Source organism: Marmota monax, unplaced genomic scaffold (genome assembly GCF_021218885.2).
Source record: "Marmota monax isolate L192 unplaced genomic scaffold, Marmota_monax_Labrador192_F-V1.1 WCK01_AAM20220418_F8-fsc00263, whole genome shotgun sequence".
Classification (NCBI taxonomy): domain Eukaryota; kingdom Metazoa; phylum Chordata; class Mammalia; order Rodentia; family Sciuridae; genus Marmota; species Marmota monax.
The window spans coordinates 1,494,392-1,519,125 of record NW_026693408.1 but is presented as its reverse complement, the minus strand read 5'-3'; the positions used below and the strand labels follow the sequence as shown (position 1 = coordinate 1,519,125).

At 45.7% G+C, this 24,734-nt stretch overlaps 1 protein-coding gene across 1 annotated transcript in view; it reads right to left on the bottom strand.

The window, feature by feature from the left end:
• Nucleotides 1-24,734, bottom strand: part of Adamts2 (ADAM metallopeptidase with thrombospondin type 1 motif 2) — a 261,665-nt gene that overhangs the window by 57,078 nt on the left and 179,853 nt on the right. The window contains exon 5 of the mRNA XM_046457097.2: nt 21,619-21,702. Within this exon, the coding sequence (XP_046313053.1) occupies nt 21,619-21,702 (84 nt within the window). The remainder of the gene's footprint in view (nt 1-21,618; nt 21,703-24,734) is intronic.

Sequence of the window (24,734 nt, the reverse complement as noted above, 5' to 3'; positions counted from 1 at the left end):
CTTCCTGATTTGGAGAGGCATGTGACCAGCTCTGGACAATGAACTGTGAGAGAAACTGGTATGTGTCTCTACTTGGTTGGACCATTTAATTGCCCATTGAGACCCTTCAGAGATCACTCCTCTTTGGCATATGATCTGGCACCATCAAGATAGTGGCTGCTCTGTCACCCAGACTGTGAGTGAAAATGATATCAGAATCTTTCGCCAATTCACAACCAATACAGCATGAGCTAGAAGTAAATCTTTGCTGTTTTAATCCATTGGTACGTGAAACTTATTTGTTTCTGCAGCATAACCTTGCCCACTCTGACTGATGCAGGAAGAATGGAGGAAGGCAATGGGTTTTCTCATTACATCCAAGCCAAGAGCTACACAGCCTCATCCCAGGGCCCTGCCAGGTAGTATTGACCTCCAGGTAATCTTTGAGTGGTCACATCTCTGAAGGAGGAATAAATGAAAGGATTTGCTTCCTCACTGTCTCCCGGGAATGAACATCATGAGGAACAATCAAGGGTGGGTTTGATTTGGTCCTAAGCTTGGGGCCTTGTGTATGGTTGTACACCTCTAAGCTTAAGATTGCCAGTCCAGGTCCAAATAAAATGGTTAACACAAAGGTCACCAATGACCATTTTACCAGGGATGGCTGCAGCATCTTCCACTGGAGAGCAAAGCCTAGACTCCATAATGCCAACCATGCAGCTCAGTAGACTTGCTGGCCCACCTCCAGGGAAAAGGGCCCTGTTTCTCCACAGCATGTCTCCCAGCCCAAAGGCCAGGAGATTGTTCCCTGTCTGCTCTCAGGATTCAAAGTTTCATATTGGGAGAAACAATTCTAATCGCTTCTATTCTGATGCCCTGGTGGGCTGTAGCTCCTTTTGCCTGCCCACTTTTCACAAAAGCAGCCCAGTCTCCCTTTGGCTAAATATCCCTTTCAATTTGAGTCAGATTCCAGGCTCCAGGGTGGGAGAGTCAAGGCCTCACGTATCCCAGAACTATATCCTCCTGACTACTGGGTTGGTTCAGGTGTGAGCAAGCTGGGCCAAGGAGTTGGTATGGCAAGAGATGGTGAGCCTGGAGCTGCTGGAGCCACTCTGTCACCAGAGAGGTGACCCCACCTGAAAATTAACCCAACACAGAGTATAGCTGAGCCTCAAGATGGAGAGAGGATGATTTCTGGTGTTCTCACACAAGCATCTGGGTTCAGCTAAGCCTGGAGCCTACCAATCATAGGCCCATACATTATCTATTAAAACAAAACAAATGATCACAAAACATGATATTCTAAAAAACCCAAACATTTATCATTTCATGGTTTCTGTGGGTCAAGAATCCAATAGCAACTTAGCTGGGTGCTTCTGGTTTTAGGTCTCTTATGAGGTCATCATTTAGCTGTGAGCAGAGCCATGGTCACATCTGAAGGATCCATCGGGGGTGGGGGGAGGGTTGGTTCTCAAACTCACTTATGTAGTTGTGGGCAGGACTCAGTTCCTCCCAGGCTGAGAAGGAACTTCTCACTACACCACGTGGGCCTTTCCACAAGTCAGCTCACACACGGCAGCCTGCCTCCTCCACAGAACTGAGTCCAGAGACAGCAAGAGAGTGCATGTCCAAGACAGAAGCCACAGTCTATTTATAACCCAATCTCAGTCCAGCCTATGGTAAAGGGAGGGAACCACTTCAGGGCATGATACCAAGACACAGGGACACTGGGGACTGTCTTAGAGGCTGCCTACCACAAATGTGTTTTATGTATGTGTCAAGAAATTCCTCTTCTGTGAAAGCCAATGCTAAGCTGTTATTGTAACTTGCAGCCAAGAGAAAGCTGAGCCATGTATTTCCTGTTTTGGGGTGACCATGAAGACTCTAGTCAAGGGCACTAACTGGAAGATGAAAGATGGTGGCTGGGCTCCAGGGCCGACTGGCTTGTCTTCCACCAGGGGAAGAAGAGCTCTGGCCAAGTCTTTGAAGAGGAAGTCAAGTCCATCCAGAAAGATATACACAGATATCAGGATCAAAGAACAGATGTAAGGCCATCAGGAAGGGGACAGTCAAAGGCAGGAGTCAGGCTGAAGAAAGGTGAGAATGAGCAGGTCAAGGTTGTGCAGACAGATTCCCTGCACTCAGGAAGTTCTGGGAGAACTCTGAAAACCCAAGTGCCTACAGGGGCAAGATGGGTGGCATAAACCAATGAAGTAAGTTGGCTGCATAAAAAATAAGTCTGTTTTTCATTTTCCCATTTTCCCAGAGATAAGGATATAGGGGAATATTTCCTGATTATGGTAGAGAAAGGCGGGGGGGGGGGGCTCACTCAATAAGGAGTGGTGAGGACTGTAGCAAACCAAGAAGCCCAGGCACAGATGGAGGAGGTGATGTTTACTGAGCACCAGCTTATGGTTAGCAGGCATGAGCAGAGGCCAAGGTTGCCAAATTGGATGCCTTAAGTCCATTGTTATATCTAGATTTTCACAAAGATGCCCATCTAGTGGGCTCAGATGAAAATAGATTCTGTGAACAAAACAAAAATCCACCTCCCCCCAGGTCACTAGTTTGAGAACCCTGGAATAAAGGCCCTGCAGAAGACAACCCCTCCCCTGCACCCTGGCAGACTGGACATGATACTGGCCGATCACCTTCTTTCCCCTCTGGGCTCTATGGTTCAGCCAGTTCCTCAGCCTCTCTTGGCAGCCAAAGTGATTTTTGCTGCTGTGGCAGGATAATTTATTGAAATATTGATTTGTGTTTTTGTTCTCGCCTTGTTTTGTTCTTTGCCCATTCCAAGAAGGCAGACTGCCACTCACGTTCTCCGGCCCCAGGGGGGTTTGTGACACAGGGTCCAGAGTTGAAGTAGTCTCAGAGTTGTGGTTTGGAGATCCTGAGGAGACTTCCCCAGAAGTGGGGCAGAGAGAAGCGCAGGAGAGCACTGTCACAGGCAGGAATGAGGGGACTCTGGGGAGGCATAATTTTTAAAAAACAGTGACCACGTGCTACACCCTATGAGCCTCAATTCTAAATGTGAGTCAGCCTAAGAGGATGAGAGGGGTGTGTGTCAGTAATTGGGCATCCAAAGACTCACCCATCCCTGGGATACTGAGCAGCAGGATGTGTCTCAGTATCTGTGGAGGATTGTTTCAGGACCCCAGTGGATACCAAAATGCGCCGATGCTCAAGTCCCTTTTATAAAATGATGCAGCATTTGCATAGAACCTATGCAATTCTCCTGTACATCATCTCTAGAGGACTTTTTATCCCTGCAACAATGTAACTGCCTCATAAATAGAGCACTTGCTGTACTGCATTGTTTAGGCGATGATGACAAGAAAAAAGTCTATAAATGTTCAGTATAGATCTAATTTTCCCAAATATTTCCAATTCACAGTTAGTTTAATCTTCAAAAATAGAACCTGTGGATATGGAAGGACAACTGTGTTTCTTATCTGTCTGTTGATGAGCCATCTTTTTTTAAAAAAAAAATTAAATTGATTTTTTAAAAATAAATGATGGAATGCATTACAATTCTTATTACACATATACAGCATATTTTTTTATATCTATGGTTGTATGTAAAGTATGTTGACACCAATTCGTGTCTTCATACATGTACTTTGGATAATGATGTCTATCACATTCCACCATCCTTGCTAACCCCCTGGCCCCTCCTTTTCCCTCCCACCTCTCTACTCTATCTAGAGTTCATCTATTCCTCCCATGCTCCCCCCATCCTTAGGGTATGTGAAAAACTCAAAAAGCTAAGCATCAAAAAAACAAATAACCCAATCAATAAATGGGCCAAGGACCTGAACAAACACCTCTCAGAAGAGGATACGCAATCAATCAAGAAAATATATATATATAAAAAAATGTTCAACATCTCTAGCAATTAGAGAAATGCAAATTAAAACTACTCTAAAATATCATCTTACTTCAGTCGGAATGGCAGCTATTATGAAGACAAACAACAATGAGTGTTGGTGAGGATGTGGGGGAAAAGGCACACTCATACATTGCTGGTGGGACTGTAAATTGGTGCAGCCAATATGGAAAGCAGTATGGAGATTCCTTGGAAAACTGGGAATGGAAGCACCATTTGACCCAGCTATCCCACTCCTCAATCTATACCCAAAGGACTTAAAAAAGCATACTACAGGGACACAGCCACATCAATGTTTATAGCAGCACAATTCACAATAGCTAAACTGTGGAACCAACCTAGATGCCTTTCAGTGGATGGATGGATAAAAAATTGATGGGCCATATTTATTAAGGTCTGGTCTACCTCAAATGGACACAAGGGGGAGGGTCCTTATCCTTGCTAGGTCTGGAGCATGCAAAAGGCTGTGGGGTGCCCAAAGGCTGGCCTGTGATCAGACATCAACCTGGTGCCTAACAGCAAGGGCAGAGCCCATATGCATTCTAGAAAGAGCCAGCTCTGGTCAGGGAGGAGGGAGGTCAGGAAGGGGATAGCCAATGTGGCTGTAGCAACGTCAGGAGTCAGGACCTGGAGGTAGCTAGAGATGCCAGATCTTAGAGCTGGAGAGTGGGGACAATAGAGCAGAGGTAGTGCCCAGATTCTGGCTTCGGTGACAGGTGGCAATGGAGACTGTGGAGGAGGAGGTAGGAATAGACGGCTGCACTCCAGAAGGGAGAGTGTGAGGTTCATAGTGCCAAGAGACAGAGCCATGGGGACTGCTTTTCTACCCAGCTGGCTCACTTGATGAGAGTCTGGAATCTGGTTTCAGGGAGATCTCCCACTTGTCAGGATGTGGCCCTCAAGGATGATCAGTCCAAATGCTCTGCCTCAAGGTCAAGAGCCAACCTGAGACCCAAGGTAAGCCAATGGGTCTTAAAAGGACTGAAAACCACCCACAAGTTCCTGCCTCCTGCATCAGGTCCCCCCTTGCTTCTACCCACTCTTCACTTCCCAAGAGCTGCCAGAGGCCTTCCCATTGGTTTCAACTGCCCCCAAGAACTCCCTGCAGGCAAAGATGGTTAGCCATGGAGCAGCTGGGGAGGTCGGGTCCCAGAAAGCAGATCTGGACTAGCTGTGGGCAGGGCAAGGCACCCACTGCTGGAAACAGTCCAACTGCAGCTGCTCCAGCAACAGGGAACCTGCCGGAAAAGCTCAGGTCCAGGCGGCATCTCTCCAGGGCCTGCTGGGGCCTCCTTGTTGCTTTCCAGAATGTGGGAGACTGTTCTGACCCCTGGCAGGTTGCCACAAGTCCCTCAGCTCCAATGGGGGCACCCACTGAGACCTGACCTACTCCGGGCCCCCAGATGGTTTCCTGCTCTCTAGCTCACCCCAGACCTGTCATTCTGTGCCCTTGCCATGTATAAAATCCAAAGGATACACATATACAGTAGTCCCTCTGTTATCCATGGAAGAATGTTTTAAGACCCCCCAGTGGATACCTGAAATCACAGATAGATAATACATAATCTACATTTTCTCCTGTACATATACACCTATGATGAACTTTTCCATTTTCCCTCATGAAAGTACTGCTCTCTGGTATAGCTGAATTGACAGCAACACTACCCCTGTCCCTGGGGCCATTATTAAGTATAATAATGGTTAATTACACACAAGCACTACAAAACTGTGACAGTCAATCCAATAACTGAGACAGTTACTAAGTGACTAACGAGCAGGCAGCTTACACAGTGTGGAAACACTAGACAAGGCAATGATTCAAATTCCAGGCAGGACAGAGTGGGATGGTGAAGAATTCACATGTTCCTGAGAACAGCATGCAATTTAAAATTTATGAATTATTTCTAGAATTTTCCATTTAATATTTTCAAACTGTTATTTGACCATGGATAATTGAAACAGTGGAAAGGAAAACTATGTATAAGGGAAGACTATTGAATTTATTTTATCTGAATCTTCTCTGGAAGTGAAAAAGGCACCAGAGAGGCCAAGAGAGTTGCCTGTGTCCCCTGGCAATGATTCTTCCACCCAGTTTGCCTTGGTCATCTGCTTTCCTCTTAGCTCTGAAGGCACTAACTCCTGGCCACCTTCTTGCCTCTGCATTGGTTTCTCTAGGAAAGTCTTTTTATACAACTCCACCTGTTCTCAGCTGTGCTGGAGCAGGAACCAGGAGTGAGTCCCTGGGGCCATGAGGCTCCGGGCTCTGCAAGGGGATGACAGCAGAGTCTGCCATGGACTCCACAGACCAGCATCCCTGTTCTAGAGGGAGCTACAGGAGTAGGGTGGTGACCAGTGCTGTTTAACAGAGGGTAGAACATTTCCATATCCTAGAGCTGAGTAGTAGCTGCAGGGTCCATCTCCAAAGGAATGAAGGCCTCTGAGCCTCAGAGACCAGATTGTTTGCAATAAGAACAGCTCCCAGAAAGCCCAACAAAGGGATCACAGATGAGCCATGTCCAAGAAGCTTGCAGTGTGGGACTATGGGATAAAGTCTTCGGGCCCACCCAGCCAGGATACAGAAGTAGTACTAAGTGATCTGATACCTCCCTCACCCACGGATCAGTTCTGGATCAAAGAATAGAAACCAAAGACCTCCAAAGAGGCTCACTTAAGATGAGTGGTTGTCCCCCAGGGTGAGCTCAGCCAGTGCTCCCATAGCTCCAATGCCCAATATATGTTTGAATATGGTATCTGTTATTGCAGACTAGGGTCCCTGTCTGGATCTACTGCTTGTGTGTCTTATGGTGCAGGGCTGAGGCTGGCCCTCCTGGTGTGGGAAGGAATCTCCCTTGGCCACTGTGAGCACAGACCTACCTCCACATCAAGATTCTCCTTGCTAAGCTGGTTTTAAAAGCTACCCAGATGCAGGAGGAGGTACTTTCCTTGGCCCTCAGGGCCTTCAGCCACAGACCTGTCTGGTTCTCTTGGCCTGGACTGGAGGAAATCTGAGGACCTGCCCAAAGGGTCCAGTGATCTGATATTGGTGTACAGAGGGCAGATCCGAGGGCCTTAAAAGGACAGATGACTCCTCACCTTGAGATTAGGAGAGTCGCTTTGTTGAACTTTCCCCAGGGCTGGCAGGAGCCTTAATAAGACAAAGACAAGGGAACACTGCTGGTCCCAGAACCTCAGACCCAACTTGCAGGGGCCTGGTTGACCCCACTGGGCCCTTGGAGAACAGTCAGAAGCTTAGGAGAGGGGGCCTGTGGGAACTGAGTGGGCAAGTGGACCATGTTCAGCTCCAAGGTCCACACACACTCCCTTCCCTGGCCTCGGTGGCCCTGCTCTGAGCTGCCAGCCTGGGTCCCATTTCCTTGATGCACCTGGCTATACTGGCACGCGGTGTTAATGTGCCTATCACCCTGCTGGTCTCGTCTGCTGAATTATAAGCTCCTTAAGGGCAGGGTGGACACTGGACCTGAGGCTGTGTCCCAGGCCTGGCTTCCACTTGTGTTCAGTAACACCCACTCCTTCTTTCCTTCCTTCATTCCACAAATATTAAGCAACCCCAGCCTCTGCTCAGGGTGCAGCAGTGAACAAGCCCAACAGCATCTCTGTTTGCTGGCACTCACATTATCCCAGAGAGAACGAATGAATGAATGAACACATGCACGCTCAAGAGCCAGGTTGGTGTAAGAAAGTCAGTTGTAGGACCCTGGCACCTGCAGGAAGTACACAAGCCTCCAGAGAAGGGGCTGGTCCTGGGGAAGTGACTAGAAAGTGCTGACCCAGCAGGAGCTGACCCCAATAATAACAGCAACAGCCAGCAAGCACATTGCAGGCCTTCAATAAATGCCATTCTTTGTTAGGCTTTGCACCTATCACCTCATTTAAACTTCACAACTGCCCCAAGGTATATGCACTGTTACTATCCTACTTTCCAGATGAGAAACTGCATCTCAGACCAGTGAAATAACTCACCCCAGATCCCACAGCTAGAAAGAGATAGAGGTGGATGTGGACGTTAGGCAGAGGTCCAGAGGGAGTTCTATTCCCCCAGTCATTCCCATCCCTACAGGAAACAGAAGGCAAAGGAAGGGCGGAGCCCTCAGGTGGACACCAGGTGGCGCTGCTGCTGCAAGAATGGCAGGGACCTGGCCTAGGCGGGCTGGCCCTCCACTCTCAGATTCCAGAGATGGGCTGCAAGTTGCCACCAGCACTGGAGGCTTCTGGGTCCCAGAGACAGCCTGTGGGGTCTCACCCTAAATAAACCAATTAAGATCTTAGCAAAAAGTTCTGTTCCAATCATTGCTTTCTGACACCTCCATTGTTTGCTCTGGAATGATCTGAATTATTTATGTTCTTCCCTCCTTCACTCAAGGAGACAGATGAGCAGCCAGTGTCCCCTGGAACTGTACCCTACAACAGAACAGCTCTGTCAGTTGGTGCCACTATGTGGGACCACAGGCCAATCCCAGGTCATGGGCAGGGGACTGGTGGGGCTCACATGGACTGCGTGAGGGCCCTGGTCCAAACCTTTCATCTGCTCTGTGTTCTTGGACAAATCCCCTCACTACTCTGGGACCTCAGATGCAAATGGGCACAAGTGCAGCATGGATCCCGGAGCACATCCACGGGAGGGGCACACCGTTGGTGCCCACAAGTGCTCCTTGTCCTCATCTACTATGGTGACAATGATCAAGATGGACCAGTCCCCAAGGGAGCTGGCCTGCACCTCCAGTGGTTCATGCCCCAAGGGGATCTGCCTTCAGCTGTGCCAAAGCCATCTCAAGAGACCAATCCCTCCCAAACCAGCACAAAATAGGACAGCAGGAAAAGGCACAGGCATGTGGCCAGGTTCAGGCATACAGAGCACATTTCCCAACCTCGGCACTGCTGACTTGTAGGGCCAGATGAGTTCCTGTGGAGAGCGGCAGTTTGTGCATTGTAGGATGCTGAGCAGTATCACTGGCTTTTTTATTTTTGAGACTTGTATAGAGTCTCACGAAGTTGCTGGAGCTGGCCTCAAACTTTTGATCTTCCTGCCTCAGCCTCCTGAGTCTCTGGGATTACAGGTGTGTGCCACCATAAGTTTGTCATAAAATAGGTGAATATGCTGGTTCGCTCTCTCTCAAGAATCAAAAGAAATATTAATATTTTGGGACCACTGTTGACTGTAGATAACTGAAACCGTGGAAGGTGAGACTGCAGATAAGGGAAACTACTAAACTCCATGGAAAAGGGCTTCAGACCCCAAGGAGGCACTACCAACAGCAGTCTACGTGAATACCCTTTTATTCTTGTCCTAGCTTTTATGTACTGGGCTTCTACAGACTTTCTCTTAGTGGAGAAACTGAGTCTCTCTAATGTTAAATAACTTGCTGAAGGTCCCACAAATATCCCTAAGACACAGTCCCTGTTCCATGAACATGTGTCCTAACCACGTTCTGCCTGCTGACCAGTGTGGGTTCCCCTGGGGCTGGGGGTCTTCTGCCACCAGCTCTGGATTGCAAGGTGGTGTAAGAGCTCAAAATGCAACATGCCAGGCCTCTTGGAACTTCAAGAAGAATGAGGGCAAGAAGGCGTGCCCCTGGCTCATATGCTGACATGCCTACATCATCAAAGATTTGATTTCCAGCTCTCCTCCCAGAAGCCTGAGGAGCTATTTCCAGAGAAAGCCAAGCGACCAGAACAGGGTTCTCAGCATACACCTTCTCAGGGAGGAGCCGTGGCAGGCCAAAGAGAGCCAGTGGGAGCAGACCTCTTGCTTTGGTCTGGATATTTATATCCCCTCAAAATTCATATGTGGAAGCCTAACTTCCAATGCAATAGTATTAAGAAGAGGGACTTTACTAGGCGAGGTGGTGCAAGCCTGGAATCCCAGAGGCTTGGGAGGCTGAGGCAGGAGGATCACAAATTCAAAACCAGCCTCAGCAACTTAGTAAGGCTAAGCAATTCAGTGAGACCCTGTCTCTAAATAAAATATAAAAAGGGCTGGAGATGTGGCTCAGTGGTTAAGCACCCCTGGGTTCAACCCTTGGTACAAAAAAAAAAAAAGAGAGGGCCTTTGTGAGGTCATTAGGTCATGAGCACCCATCCTTCATGAATAGGATAAGTGCTTTTATAAATGGCCTGTGAGAGCTTGTCTGTCCCTTTGGCAAAGTGAGGACATAGCTGGAAGTCACGGTCTATGATCCCAGGCTCATAGACACCAATCTGCTGGCACCTGGATCCTGGCCTCCCCAGCCTCCAGAACTATGAATAATAATTTCTGTTTATAAATTAGCCTGTCTAAGATATTTCAGATTGAGACACCTCCCAAGGGTGGTGTCTGACCCCAGAGCCTCCTCACCCTTCTCTGGACCCAGGGCCATCTGGGTCAGGATATGGGTCAAAGACTGTCATGCTTTCTCCCCATCCGGTTGGGGTTTGGGGACCCAGATACTTGGGATACCAGTGTTGTCCCTCGGGTGGGCCCTGTAGAACACGTAGCCCTCCAGGGTTCCTGTCTCAGAGCTGTCTGCATTTCCTCTCTCTCTGGCCTTCCCACTCATGGCTGGGAAGCTCCTCATCTCCTACTCTGCGATCAGGTGATGTCCTGGGACACAGAGGAAGAACCAAATGGCATATCGACCCCTTTTCCCACAGCACCTCTCTTCTCTTGAAAGAAGACCTCAAGGGCAGAATTTTTTGGACCCTTCACCTTGAATGCTGAAAAATTCCAACAAGCATTCCATACTTTGTCTTGACCTTGTCTTTCATAACAAGCCACCTTATGTCTTTCTGATTGTCCCCAAGTCTCTGATTTCCATTTGCTTTGATTTTCATCATCCTAGGAAATATTTAAAATGAGAACAGTTGAGTAGCTTTGGTACCTTCTCAAAAAATCAATTGAAAAGCCAGTTGCTATGCAACCCTCTAGCGTTGCCGATGCTCTGCTTCCCTGGCTGATGGCATATTGTATAAAATAAGATAATCTCTTTTCTTCTGCTTTTTTTTTTTTTAAGAAATGGAGAAAAATGTTGTTTTAAGAAAAACTTGAGGTAACTCAGAGGCTTCTCATAAGCGGGAAGACAAACAACATGTCACTCACATAAGTGCTACCAATTTTGTCCCTGCCGGAGACTGGTGGGACCTGGGGACAGGTGAGGGAAGGGAGAGGAAGGCTGGGGAGCTGGTCTATTTCCGTTGCGATTAGGAAGGAATAGCAGGTTCTAATTACCTGGCCCACTGACCGCCCAAGCCTGGGTCATGACCTTACAGTTTTCCCCACCCCTGCTAAGTCGACCCCGACCATGGTGGGCACCACTCAGGCCCTTCTGACTACCACCACGTGGGTTTCATCTTGCTTAAATCCTTTCAGAGACGGGCTCATCCATCCCTCCACTGGAAACCTGAGGTCCCTCGCTGAGCACCTCATCAGAATTTATCTTCACTATGAGCCAAACTCCATCCCCAGGGTCCCATCTAGCAGCTCTGGCTTGGCCTTTTCTCTACTGAACAAGTAAAGCCCTTTCCCTCCATGTGTGTGGATGCTGAGCTGCACCCCCAGCAGATCTTGGCTAGGGGACCAGGGGACCATCCGCCTTGTCACCAGCCACGGTCTGCCCCACTTCATCTTATCTTCTTCTCTGGCCTGAATCTTCCTTATTGCTCTGCTGACCTGACCCGGAGCTCCTGAACTACGTCCCCAGGGTCCAACAGGGGGAGCAGACGCTCAGGAGACCAGGGCTTCTGGGTTGGCTGAATGGGGCTCCCAGGATCCTTCTCCTCCTGCTCCTCAGGGACAGGACCCAGGGCCTCACACCCCCCCACCCCCCGCAGTGTGCAAAGGGGAGTCTTCGGCCAGTGGACACAGACACTGTCCACATGAGATAAACACAGAAATTAGAAACATCTAAAAGCAATTTCATGGAGTGAGTTTATTATGAAATTTATGGAATTTAATCATAAAAACCAGGGCTGGAATTTTTTTTTAATATCTTGGGATTTTTACACATTAGTCTTTTCTAAATAATTCATTTAAAATGTATTTTACAGATAAATGTCTTGGTCTGTAATAGATGAGAGATGGGCAGGGGTGCACTGAATCTTGGCTGTTCACCCTCAGTCATGGCAGGTGCTCTCCACAGATTGCCCTTTCCCACATCAGGTTGATGGCCCTGGGTGAGTGGATTGTCCCTCCTTTCCCAGACACTGCTCCCAAACCCTGTGGCTTAGAACAGCATTTGCCTAAGTGAACCAGTGCCAAGAGCCAGGGATGATGCCTCTGCTATAATTTAAATCTTGAATGTCCCCGCAAAGCCCATGAGTTGCCAGCCTGTGATGCTACTGGAAAGTGGTGGAGCCCTTGAGGGGTGGGGCCTAGTGGAAGGAAGTTAGGTGATTTGGGGGTATACCCTTCAAGAGGATATTGTGATGCTCCTGTCTTCCTCCCTCTCTTTGCTTCCTGACCACCATGAGGTGAACAGGTTTCCTTTGCTCTGCAATTCTGCCCTCATGTTCTGCTTCACCACAGGCCCCAAAGGAAAGGGGCCAAACAACCATGGATTGAGATCTCTGAAAGCATGAGCCAAAATAAACCTTTCCTCTTTTTAAATTGTTTATCTGAGGCATTTTGTCACAGTGACCGAAAGCTGACAAACACTCCCCCATCTGTGGCTCCTAATACTCTGGGCTGGAATGGTTGTTGCCACCTCTGTGCCCTCTGTACCCATCCCAGCAGGTCTCCATCTTTGCCCCAGTCCCTCTGCACCAACCTTCTCAGATGCGGCTCACTACTGCAATGTTCTCTGAATTCTATTTCCCTGCCTGCACTTCTATAGTGTCCACCTTAAGAATATTGAGAGTCACTTTTCCTCTCACAATCCAGAAACTCTCCAAAGGAGGACAGAGCAGCAAGTTGATTCTATAATGTTTTGGGAGTGGACTCCCAGCTGACCAAATGGTGGTTTCTGGAAACCCTTGGACACAGAGGACCCAAATGTTATCAACTTTCTCCCAAGAACTTCCACTATGGCCTTACTGGGTAAGGTGGGACAGAAAAAAGTGGACAGACCATGGGGTGAGCTTTGCTTGGTCCACAGTGTGGTATGCTGAGGTGGTGGGCCCTTTAAGAGTCGGGGGCCTAGTGGGAGTCGCTCAGGTTAATGAAGGTTCCAGGCTTGAAAGGGATCAAGGTGATTCTCATGAGACCCCTGAGTTAGTTCCCATGAGAGGGATGTCATAAAAGGGGCAAGTCTTTTCCTTGTCCTCTTCCTTGCTCTGGTTGAGCACCTCTTTACTGTGTGATCTTTTTCTTTTGCAGATCTGTCCTGATGACTGAGGTCACATTATAAATGCATATCCCGATTTTCAAAAAAAATAATAAATAAACAAACAACAAACTTCATACTATAATCATTTGTCATTAAGCATGTTTTGAAATGTGATTTCTACCATGATGCCATTCATTGTTAGAGCCTCACGAGAGGCCTCACCTAATCTTAGTCTGTCAGATTCTAAAACTGGGAGCTAACTACTTTTCTTTATAAAGTAGCCTACCTAAGGTATTTTATTATAGTAATGAAAAGCAGACTGATACACTGATTCTGTCAACCTGGGAAGAGGATTCTCCCATGGTCCAGGCAAAGCAGAAACCTTTTGCTCCTGAAGGGCTAGGGCCAGACTGGCCCTGGACATAAGGGAGGTACCTATTAGCCTAGATGATCTAGGTAAGGTCAAGTACCTGTAATAGCCTATATTCTCACTCTGGCCAAGATGACTCACCAAAAGGGGGCACAAAGGTGAGTTCCCCATCCTGGTCCCCATCCTGGAAGACTGCTAATAAGGAAGAAGAAAGAAGCCTCCTCACTCATCCCTAACCCATCACAGAGGTGAGATGCCAATGAAAGCATAAATTCCATTTTATGGCTTCATTCAGATCAGGAATAAAATGCTGAGATGATAGAACCCTGTGGTATGTCCTTATCCAGGGTTCTGGAGTTCAGTTAAACAGTATTATGAATCCTATGATGTTTGAATGATTTTTTTAAAAAATGTAAACTAGTCTTTTAAAATTTTCATTTATTTATTTATTTTAGTTGTTGATGGACCTTTATTTTTTACTTTTATGTGGTGCTCAGAATCAAACCCAGTGCCTCACACATTCAAGGCAAGCGTTCTACCATTGAGCCACAACCCCAGCCCCTAAAATGTAAACTAGTTATAATGTGTTTAAAATGCACTCTTTTGCTTATAATAGATGCTTATCAAAATAATTAAAATTCAGTAAAGTACAAAGAAGAAAATAAAAATCCATTAGCCTACTGCCTAGCAATATATACTACCGGCAGTTGGTGCATGCCATCCAGTGTCTTCTGTATAGGAGGTATGCAAAATTGAGATCACTCTGCAAAATCATATCCCACTTTTCAAAAAAAATCAACAAGCATACAACAAACTTAACTTTATATTAGCATTATTTGTCATTAAACCTGTTTTTAAAATGTGGTTTATTGGCAGCCTAATATTCTTCTATATAGATTTATGTAACTAGACCTCTACTATTGAACAATAGGTTGATTCTTGTCATTTACATTTAGAAATAAGGCCCTGACAGGTGTCTTGTTCTGAAAACGTGGTGCACAGCTATGATACTGTTTTGGGAGAGAATAATACAAATGAGTGACTGGGTACGAACCTCAAGAATCTTTCTGAAGGCAATGATAAATGTTGTCACCTTTCGCTCTAGAAATGTCTACATATTTATATACTTCTCCCAGAAAAGTGCCCATTTATTCATCCAAACAAGCAGAACACACCCCCCCACAATTGTATTCTTAAGAGCAATTGGTGCTTTCAAAATGGCACATTCTCTTATTTCTATGATTAATAGTAAAGTTAGATATTTTCTATTGGAGTTTCTTTTCTAGACATTTGTATTTTTCTTCTATTAACTAACTGCTTACCTCTTTTGCCAATTTTGTTTTCCTGTGATTTATGAGCTCTTCATATATTAGGATATCTCTGTCATTTTGGAGTTTTTCTGAATTTGTTTGCCTTTGAATTGTGTTTTTGACAAAAGTCTTCTATTTTAACTCTTCAAGAACATTTGTCCTTCTCTTTACATTTCCTTCTACTGAGTTTATGCTTAGACAGCGTTTGACAATCAGTATTTTCTTCTTGATTCATGCAACTTAAATAGTTGAAAGTTATTGGCTTATTTTACCATACATTATTAATTTTATTATTAATAACATTTCATGCTTAATAACCATTCCACTCTTATTTATCACAAGTTATGTATGGGAGGGATATCTTCAGCTATCTACTTTATTCAACAGATCTGTCTGTTCATGTTTATGCAAATACAGTATTATTTTAATTATTTTCCCTTTACAAGATGTTTGAAGTAAGTCTCTTTCCATTTGCTTGGCTTTCAAGGCTTTCTCAGTCATTCTTGACTATCATGTTTCTAAATGAACCTCAGAAACATTTCATCAAATTTCCAATTATTCATCTGAGAAAAATCAACCTCATGAAATTTCCAATTATTCATCTGAGAGAAATCAACCTCTCTACTATATCCAGTCTTCCCAGAAGAGCAACATGTGTCTCTTTATTTATTTTCACTTTTTTCCTGTTATAAACAATGTGCAGTATTCTTTCTATAGGTCCTTTATCTGTCTTGCTGGCCCCATTCTGGGTATTTTTGCATGTCTGGTTACTATGGTTCAGAGAACTTTTCTCTTCCTATTATCCCTATTAGCAGGGTGTTGTTGGTTCACATAGAAGTTATTGGTTTTTGCATAATTATCTAATAGAGTCATGCACCACAATGATGGATCATGTATATGATGGTGGTCCCGTGAGATTGTATCGCCTAGTGATGTCATGGTCATCTGAGTTGTGTCAGTGGACTATGATGTTTGCACAACAACAAAAATCACCTAGCAACACATTTCTCAGAATGTGTCCATCCTGAAGTGATGCGTGACTGTATCTGGCCAGATCACTAAACTCTTATTAACTCTACAAGTTTTACAATGGATTCCTTTGGGCTTTCTTGGCACATCATTAACAGCAACCAGCAATTATAATTTTGTCTGCTCTTTCCAATCATTTGTTTCATGTCATATAAAACTGTCTAGCATTTCCAGAACCACAGTAACAAGTCGATATTTCCAATGGCACTGCCACTGCCACCAAGGCACAGTTTCCCAAAGCAAGTTCTGAAGAATGTTGATTACCTGAGGAAAAGGGTCCCACTGAGCACAGGTTTGAGAAATGACATGTGCCAATCCATCTCTTGGAGATTCACCATGCACATTCCCACAGCAAAGCCTCTGGGAGATGTTGGTGTTGGGAATACCTGTTTTCATTTGTTTTGCAAGCATCATTCAACCTTCTATTTTCCTGGGTAAACATCTATTCACATCCAAAGAGTCAGCTGTGCAGAACACTTTTAACCAAATGTGCTTCTCTTTCCACCTTTAAATAAAAGTTTGATTGTCATGCTACCATCTGTCACTAGTTTTCTCAAATTTTTAAAAACAACACACCCTCTCAGCTTCCAGTCACCTCCTTGATCTGCCAATCTGTCTCTGTCATCTTGGGGGAGTCCCTAGGGTCTCTTCTCAGCTGTCCCATCACTCAGCAAGCTCCTCTGTGCAAACAGCTCCCATCTCGTATCTCCAGGGTCCAAATTTCCCTAAGGGTTCCAGACCCATGTGCCAACCTCTTCCTGGCCAGCTGCACTGGGATGGCACCAGGCACCTCCAACATGGCACTTCTCAACTGAACTCATCAGTTTATCCTCTTGTGTTCTCGAGTTTCTCCCCATTCCAGCTTTTCCTCTTGTGTCCTCCATGTTGAGTACACATATTAGTCAGCTTTGCATCACTATAACAAAATACCTGAGGAAACTAACTTGATAAACAGAAAATGTTTATTTAGCTCACAGTTTTAGAGGTTCAAACCCAAAATCAGGCAGCCCTGTTAATTTGGCCTCTGGCAAGAGGGGCACATCACAGTGCTATCAACTTCCCCTTTGACGGCAGTGGCAACTCCTATGTCACTGCTCCCACCTGGCAGTGACACTTACAAGAAGTCCAAGGGTCTTTTTAGAAACAAAGATGAGATCATGCCACTCTGTTTAAAGTTTCCCTCATGGGAAAGCCAAACTCCATGGCAGGAGTGCAGGACCCCTGTATTCTGCTCCTGACTTTGTCAGTGTCAGCACCTGCTGTTCCCATCATTGCATCCGTCCCTCCAAACTCTGCTGCTCTCTGTTCCTGCAGCATGGGCTGCTCTCTCTCCCCTTCCAGCCTTGGAACTCACAACATCCCTGTACTGGGTCTTTCCCCTTTCACACAGGAATCCATCATTAGTCTTCGGCTAACATGTCACTTCTTCTGGTTGCTTTCCCTGACCTTGTGAATAAGGATGGCCTGCCCCAGATTTCCTCCGTGGAGTCCCAAGCTCCTCTGTTGCAGTTGTTTCCTTATCTACATCTCCCTCTGGAAGCAGTCCCCCGAGGACAGGGACTGCTCACGATTACTCCTAGAACAGCATATTACACATAGAAGCCCTCCAAAAAGCATACATGAAATTTTGTCATTAGCATATTGATGCAACAAATTATATAAATAGAGTTCCTGATATTAAACAACTCCACATTCATAGAATAAGCCCTATTTCATCATGGTGGAATTCTCTCCTTGTGCATCATTCAATTAAACTCTTAATGCCTTAGGGGTTTTATATCTATTTTTAGAAGCGAGACAGGTGTGCGGTTGATGTGGGCATACTACCAATGGCAGCTTTTGGGTGCTTGGGTCACATTGATTACCAAAAAAATTGAACTCAGTCGATTTCAGAATATTATGTTTGTTTATATGGTATTGTATTATCCTCACTGAATAATTTCTTGCATTAAATAAGACTGCGTTGGCAAAAAGAAATGAGCTGACTCTATATAGGGATGACTTTAAGATGACTTCTCAAATGGTAAAGAATTTAAGTTCCCTTCATGGTTGTGGTATTTAGGGTATGTTCTATATTTTCTAGAGTCAAATTTGAAATACTCACATCTCCCCCCCAGGAAATCCTCAGTTTTCCCAGGATTTCCAAGTCCCTCACACAGAGATCCTGGAATCCAGTGAGGAATAAACCCTACATAATTTCCAAATCTTTCCTTTTAACCAATATGGGAGCAATCAAGTGGGAATATAAGCTACCACTTGAGACCAAGCCCAATCCACAGGACGGCTTTTCTCCCCTTCCTTCCCCAGGATGCACAAGCACAAGTGTCATGACCTTGGAGAAAATTCAAGTCCTTCGCTATTTTCAAAATTATCTTACAATTGCTTATCTAGAGAGGGTCAGATCATCTCTTTTTGCCAGCAGTCCTATTCATCTGCAAGCAATTATTCAGTAAGGTAATACAATACCGTGTAAATACAAATTCTGAAATTCGCCCAATTCATTTTTTGGTACCCAATATTGTTCCTATATCCACAGCTGTCAAAAGTCGCATGTCAAGGCCAAGTAAAGACCTGTTTTCCTTTCTCCAGAAACTTCTGAATGGAGATTTAAATATGCCCTTCCCTCATGCCAAAGACCTGAAAATTCCTAAGACACCAGCTAGGAACAGAAGAGCTGGAATGGACCCAGTCTGGAGAGGGAGATATGTGGGGAGAGTAGAAAAGAGGGAGCATGCTGATTCCACTGGAGGTAGGGTGAGACTCCAAGGGAGAGTCCAAAGATGTCTGTATGGTTGGACATGAGAATCTTCCAACAGCCTCCTAGTGGGGCTGACGGCCCTAAGTGCTCTCTCTTCTTCCAGATGAAGTATTTTGTGGGTTATGGTCATCCCAGGTTACCAGTTTCTCCTGGTATGCACAGAGATTGGTTTCAGGATCCCCAAGGACACCAAAATCCACAAATGCTCAAGTTCCTTATATAAAATGGTAGAGTATTTACATATAACCCACACACTTGTGCACTTTAAATCATTTCTAGATTACTTATAATATCTAATACAATGCAACTGCCATGTAAAAAGTTGTTACATTGTATTGATCTGGGGGATAATGACAAGGACAAAATGTCTGACATGTTCAGTATGGATCCAACTTTTTTTTTTTTAAGAGAGAGAGAGAGAGAGAGAGATTTTTTTTATATTTATTTTTTAGTTTTCGGCAGGTACAACATCTTTATTTGTATGTGGTGCTGAGGATCGAAACCGGTGCTGGGCGCATGCCAGGCAAGCATGCTACCACTTGAGCCACACCCCCAGCCCCTGGATCCAACTTTTAAAAAATATTTTTGATTGGAGGGTTGGTTGAATCTGTGGATGACAAACCCACAGATATGGGAGGCTGACTGTGCACATGTCCCTTCTGATCTTTTAGTTTGCATCTCTTCTCTTCTTTTTTTAAATCTAGATTAAATATGCCAGAGGTTAACTTTTGCCCAAATTCTCTCCTTGATTGACTCTCTTATTTCTATCTTCTAATTTGTTGATTTCTGCATTTTTCTGAACTATTTTCTTATTTTTGTTTTCCTAAGATTTTTGGTTTTGTTGTTGTTGAAATTTGTTCTAATTTGAGTCAAATGCAGGGCTAACTTGCTTTCATTCTCTCATGTGTGACTTTAGAAAACACCTATGAATTTGCCTCTGAATACAGCTTTAGACACCTCCCTTTTGATATGTAGTAGTCTTGTTTTTGTTTTAGTTTTCTAAATTGCAAGCAACTGCAGTTCTAAAATTCTCCCTTCTAGTAAGTTTAAAAAAAAAATTTCCAACTGGATTATATTGTTTAGGTTTATAAATTGTCCCCTATCTCCCCACGTCAGAAGCATTTAGTCAAACCTAAACAGTTTTGCTGTAGAAAAATCACTTCTACAATTTTCTTTATGACCTAAAATACTTCTGTGATTTTTAAATATTCTAGGATTCCACAAAAGGAAGACATATCTTTCTGTAGGGCAAGGGAAAAGATGAACTAACTGCTAATTTTGCTTTATTCACAATATTGCTCTGCCTTTTAACAAGTCATCTGTTAAAGAACCTGATGGGCATTAAGCACTCCCACAGTTAGGTTTCCAACAATGTCTTCTTTGTTATAAAGATTTGCTTTGGAATATTTTATGTTCTCTTGGAGTGCATATAGATCCATAACTAGTATCCTTCCTGTGGCTGCCTTCAGATCCTTTAAAGTGACAAATTTTAATGATGATGGAATGAGTTGGACACCATTCCCTAAGTACATGTATGAAGACACGAATGGTGTGAAAATACTCTGTGTACAATCAGTGACTTGAAAAATTGTGCTCTATATGTATAATATGAAATAAATTGCATTCTGCCATCATGTATAACAAATTAGAATAAATAAATAATTTACTTTTTTAAAAAAGTGACAAAAGTTTGAGGATGAAAGAAGAGTAGGCTTGAGGTTGACTTTTTCTGGGATACAGTCTGCCCCACGAGCCCTTCATTGCCCTATGTGCCATGTAAGTTGTGTGAAGTTTCGTTTTATTCTGGGGGGTTGAAGTTCTCTGTCTTTGAGCAGAAGTGTTAACCCTTTTTATATTCCAAGCCTAGTGCACTTGATCTAATATTACAAGTGACTTTTCCACACACTGAATCAGACCACAAACTCTAGAATTTGGCTACCTGAGTGTCTGAAGAGCTGGATGGCCCTTGCCACTCACCTGGGTGTGCAGCTGACTCGCACTAAGCCCCAGTGTCCTTATCTATAAATGGGGACTGACATAGTGTGCACCTCCCTACTTGTTAACACATGCAAAGTGCATTCCACATTGGCTGAGCCACAGGGTACCCCCCCTTCCTCATCGTCTTCTCTGCATAGCATTCTCTTGACTTTCTGTTTCAGGTCACTGTCCCTCAGGGACCCATGCATGCTGCCAGGAAAGAGGCTTCCAAGTTCAATAACAAGAGGAGGTAGGTAGGTCAAGAGGGCTCAGCATAAGATACAAGGCATAAGGAGAGGACAGCACTGATTTTAGACACAGTCAGGAGTCAAAGTAGGAGGTGTAAGAACCACGATTTCTGATGCTTTGACATCTGAGGCACTGCTAACCCTGAAGGGACTGTTCCTTCCAGGACTGCCAATTCCTAGAGGCATCTTTCATGTGAAAACCAACTGATCCAGAGCCCATATCTCTGACCACCTCCTTTATCAGACTGTACACTCAGGGTTACCATCCACCTGTCCTAAGCACCCCAGGGTCAGGTATCAGACAACTTGGTACAGCTCTTATGTTCCAGAATCTTCTATAATTCTTCAAACTGGCCACTCTTAAGCCTGCTTACTCTACCTGCCTTGGTCTTTCCTGCAGAGACCAGAACAGAAGCCCTTGCCAGTTTTTCCTCGACTCCCTCTGCCCTGTGGCCCACCTGGTGCTTTCCAAGGTGGCCAACCAGGGTTCAGCGTGCATCTACCTCTTAAGGTCCGTAACAACTATCTTTTCAATGGGAGGAGGAGTCTCCTGATCTGTTGGCCTCACCATTGCTGAATGATAAAAAAATCTACATTTTAAAACCTGGAGTCAAGGAATCAGGGATGAAATGGCTCACAAATTTCTCGTTACTTATAGAACCACAGGGTGTCTGGGAGAGACAGGGCAGTTTGAGAAAACACTCTCAAAGGAGGGCCATGCCTCACTCTCCAGCCCCATTCACTCCAAGAGAGCAGAGACTGTGCCTGGTAGGCAGGACCCGGTTCACAGTAGTCACTCACCTTCCCATAGCTCAGCAGAATAATCCGTACCAGGACAACATTGATGTGGGCCCCCAAGGACTCGTCATGATAGATTTCGTTGACCTGAAAGACAACCAGGGAGGCATCAGCAGGAACCCTGTGCCCAAAGACCAGCTCTGGTTTTTGCAAATGGCATCTTAGGTCAATCAGCCCCCAGGTGAGAACCCAGGGTACCCTGCCCCATTCATTCTTCTTTCTGTACTTTGCACAGACATTGCCATCCAGTCTGATTTATCCCTCCACTTCCTGCCTCCTCCCACCCCATCCTTACAGTCAGCACCACCAGCCTGGATTCTGATAGCTGTCTTCTAAGAGACCCCTACCAGCTATCCCTGGGGTTTTTCACCTGGAGCTTGAACTTGGACCAGGAGACTGACTTCCATATTTGACATAGCCTCCAACCGAGACCCAGCTTTTCCTTTAAGAATGAAAATAGGCAACAAACACCAGCAGCACGAGCAGTACCTGGAGTGTCCACCACAGAAACCACTCCACAGTTGTCACTGCTGCTGATGCCATGTTACCTATGCACCTTGCTACGGTCAGCACTGCATTCCGTGTCCACAGGTTCCACATACATGCATTCACCCAACCGAGGATCAAAAATATCTGGGAAAAAAAGTTGCTCAACGGGTATAGATCCTTTGGCATTTACCTCATGTCAGGTATTATCAAGTCATCTAGACAGGGTTTAAAGTATATGGGAGGATGGGGGGAGATTCTGCACAAGCACTGTGCCATTTTATATAAAGGACCTGAGCATCCAAGAGGGTCCAGAACCACCCCTGCAGGGACTGAAGGATGACTGTACTTGGAAATGGGGATCATTTGAGACTTACCACCAGATCTAGCTTGTTAATGAGTTGATAAATGTAGTTGTTACAATATCATAAATGTGCTTTCCTTGTTTTGAGAAGTGTGCTCACTTCAGCACTATTTCATTCTCTCCTCTCTCTCTTTCTCTGGTTGGGAGGGAGCAGTCCGAGGATCAAACCCAGGGCCTTGGGCATGCTAACAGACACTCTATCACTACTCTTACGTATTTTATATTTTTGCATTTAAGAATATCATTCTGAGCAGGTGCCCATGGGCTTCTCCAGATGTAAAAAGGGTACATGGCACAAAAAAGGAAATGAGTTCCCATGCTCCACAATGCACCAGTATGACCTTTCCGAAACACAGGTCAGGTTAGCCCTGGGCCCTGAGTGCTAGAGACTTCCTTCCCACTAACACCGTCCCCACCTTCCTAGGGCACGCACTCAGGATCCTGGCTGGAACAGCCCCCTCACTGTGACTTCCTTCATTGGCTGACTAAACCCTATTCCTCCTAAGGCTAATCCAGGAGTTACTTCCTCCTGGGAGGGCCTACCCAGCTCCGACCTGCTTCACATGGAGCACTGGTGGCCCATTACTTCCTGAACCCTCTATCAGTAGACTACAGCTGTTCCAAATCCATATTTTTCCCTCCTCATGTGCCTGGGCCCCAGGACAGGATAACACAGGGCAGATACTCAAGAAATACTTGTTAAGAGAATAATAAATCCACTAGTGTCATCACGGATGCACCTCCCAAATCCAGGGCCACCTCAGGCGGGTGCTGAGCATGCTCTGCACCCCAAGTTTTAGGATGCCTGTCTGAGCGACTGTAATTCCTATCTATAAACAACAGGAAGATACCTCAGGAAATCTGAGAGTTAACAAGGAAAATCAAATTATGATGGATGGGATGGGGAGGCACACCAGGCCTATGAGACAAGAAGCCCAGTGGCTGCTGTCAGAGTTGCTGTGGATAAAAATGGCACCAATTGGAGTGCAGAGTTAACAAGCTGGCTGGGCCCCAGCTGATGCCACCATCCAGCCCAACACCAGCCCCTCTGAGGAACTTCCTGGCGTAGACTGTCTACTTCTGGTTATAACTTGGTTCCTCCCCCTCTTTACCTTCCTTTCCTGTAGGGAAGGGGCAACTGATCAGACCTGTGGGAGTGCAGGTCAGATAAGTCACTGGGACTCAGCGACTTGACCTGAGTTCCCTGTGCCTGCCCCCTGGGCAGGAGGGATGCTGGGACCTGAGGGACACCTACCAGATGCCCAAGGGCCTGCCTCATCACATGCAGCTGACGAGGTGGAGTCCGGGGGAGGACCTCCACGTGCCCTGGTAGGCCTTGCCTGCTCACACATCGCCTGCTGGCCTCCTCTGGGAAACCAGAATAACAGTCTTCATCTCACCAAGTTGTGGTGAGGATTCAATTTTCACCCACATACAATGGAATGATATTTGCGAAAACTGAAACTGTATTTTTCACTGCTGGTAAATCATATTGCCCTGCAGTTCCCCCAGGAGGGCCGGAGGGCAGGGTGCACACCCCCTAAAACCACAGATGACTTTGCTCAATTTTGAGGTTCTAACTAGATTTTTTTAAAGTCTAGTTTTAGCCTTAAAAGACAGTTTTTCTTAAAAGAGAGAGGAGTTTTTCTAAATTTCCAAAGTATTGCTTTATCTATGATGAGCAAAGCCTGGCCAACTGGACTCAGAGCATTCATAGTGCAGGAACCACCAAGGCCAGGGACATCTCACGGCAGCTGGAAGGGACAGGAGAGGGGAAGAGAGAAAGTGACTGGGCTTCCCTTCATTCCTTCCACTCCAGCCCTCACGGTCCCGCCTCAAGTTGGGAGTGGGGCAGGGAGAATAGAAAACAGCCTGTCAAGAAGTCAAGAAGCAAGGGAAAACAGAGAGCTTTGGAGCCCAGCTGCTGTTCGGTTTCTGAGAGGGGACAGGTATGTATCAATAGGAGGTGGCTTCCGTGAGCCCAGATGGAGGCTGGACATGTTTCAGTCATGAGCAAGAAGGAGAGGGTGACCCAGCTCCCAGCTGTGTGTAGCAGATGCGTGGGGTCCCCTGTTCCCCAGGAATGCCTGGGCAGGATACAGCGGGGGGTGGCTTTCTGCCTACCTGGTGCTGGGGGCCTCCACCGCCACGTTTCAGAGAGGACCCAGGTAGTGCTAGTCTACAGGGGAGGGAGGCAGACCCGCTGGTATGGCAGCTGCAGAGGACCAACCCCTTCACCCCAAGGGCAGGTCCTTAGTCTCCAGGGCCA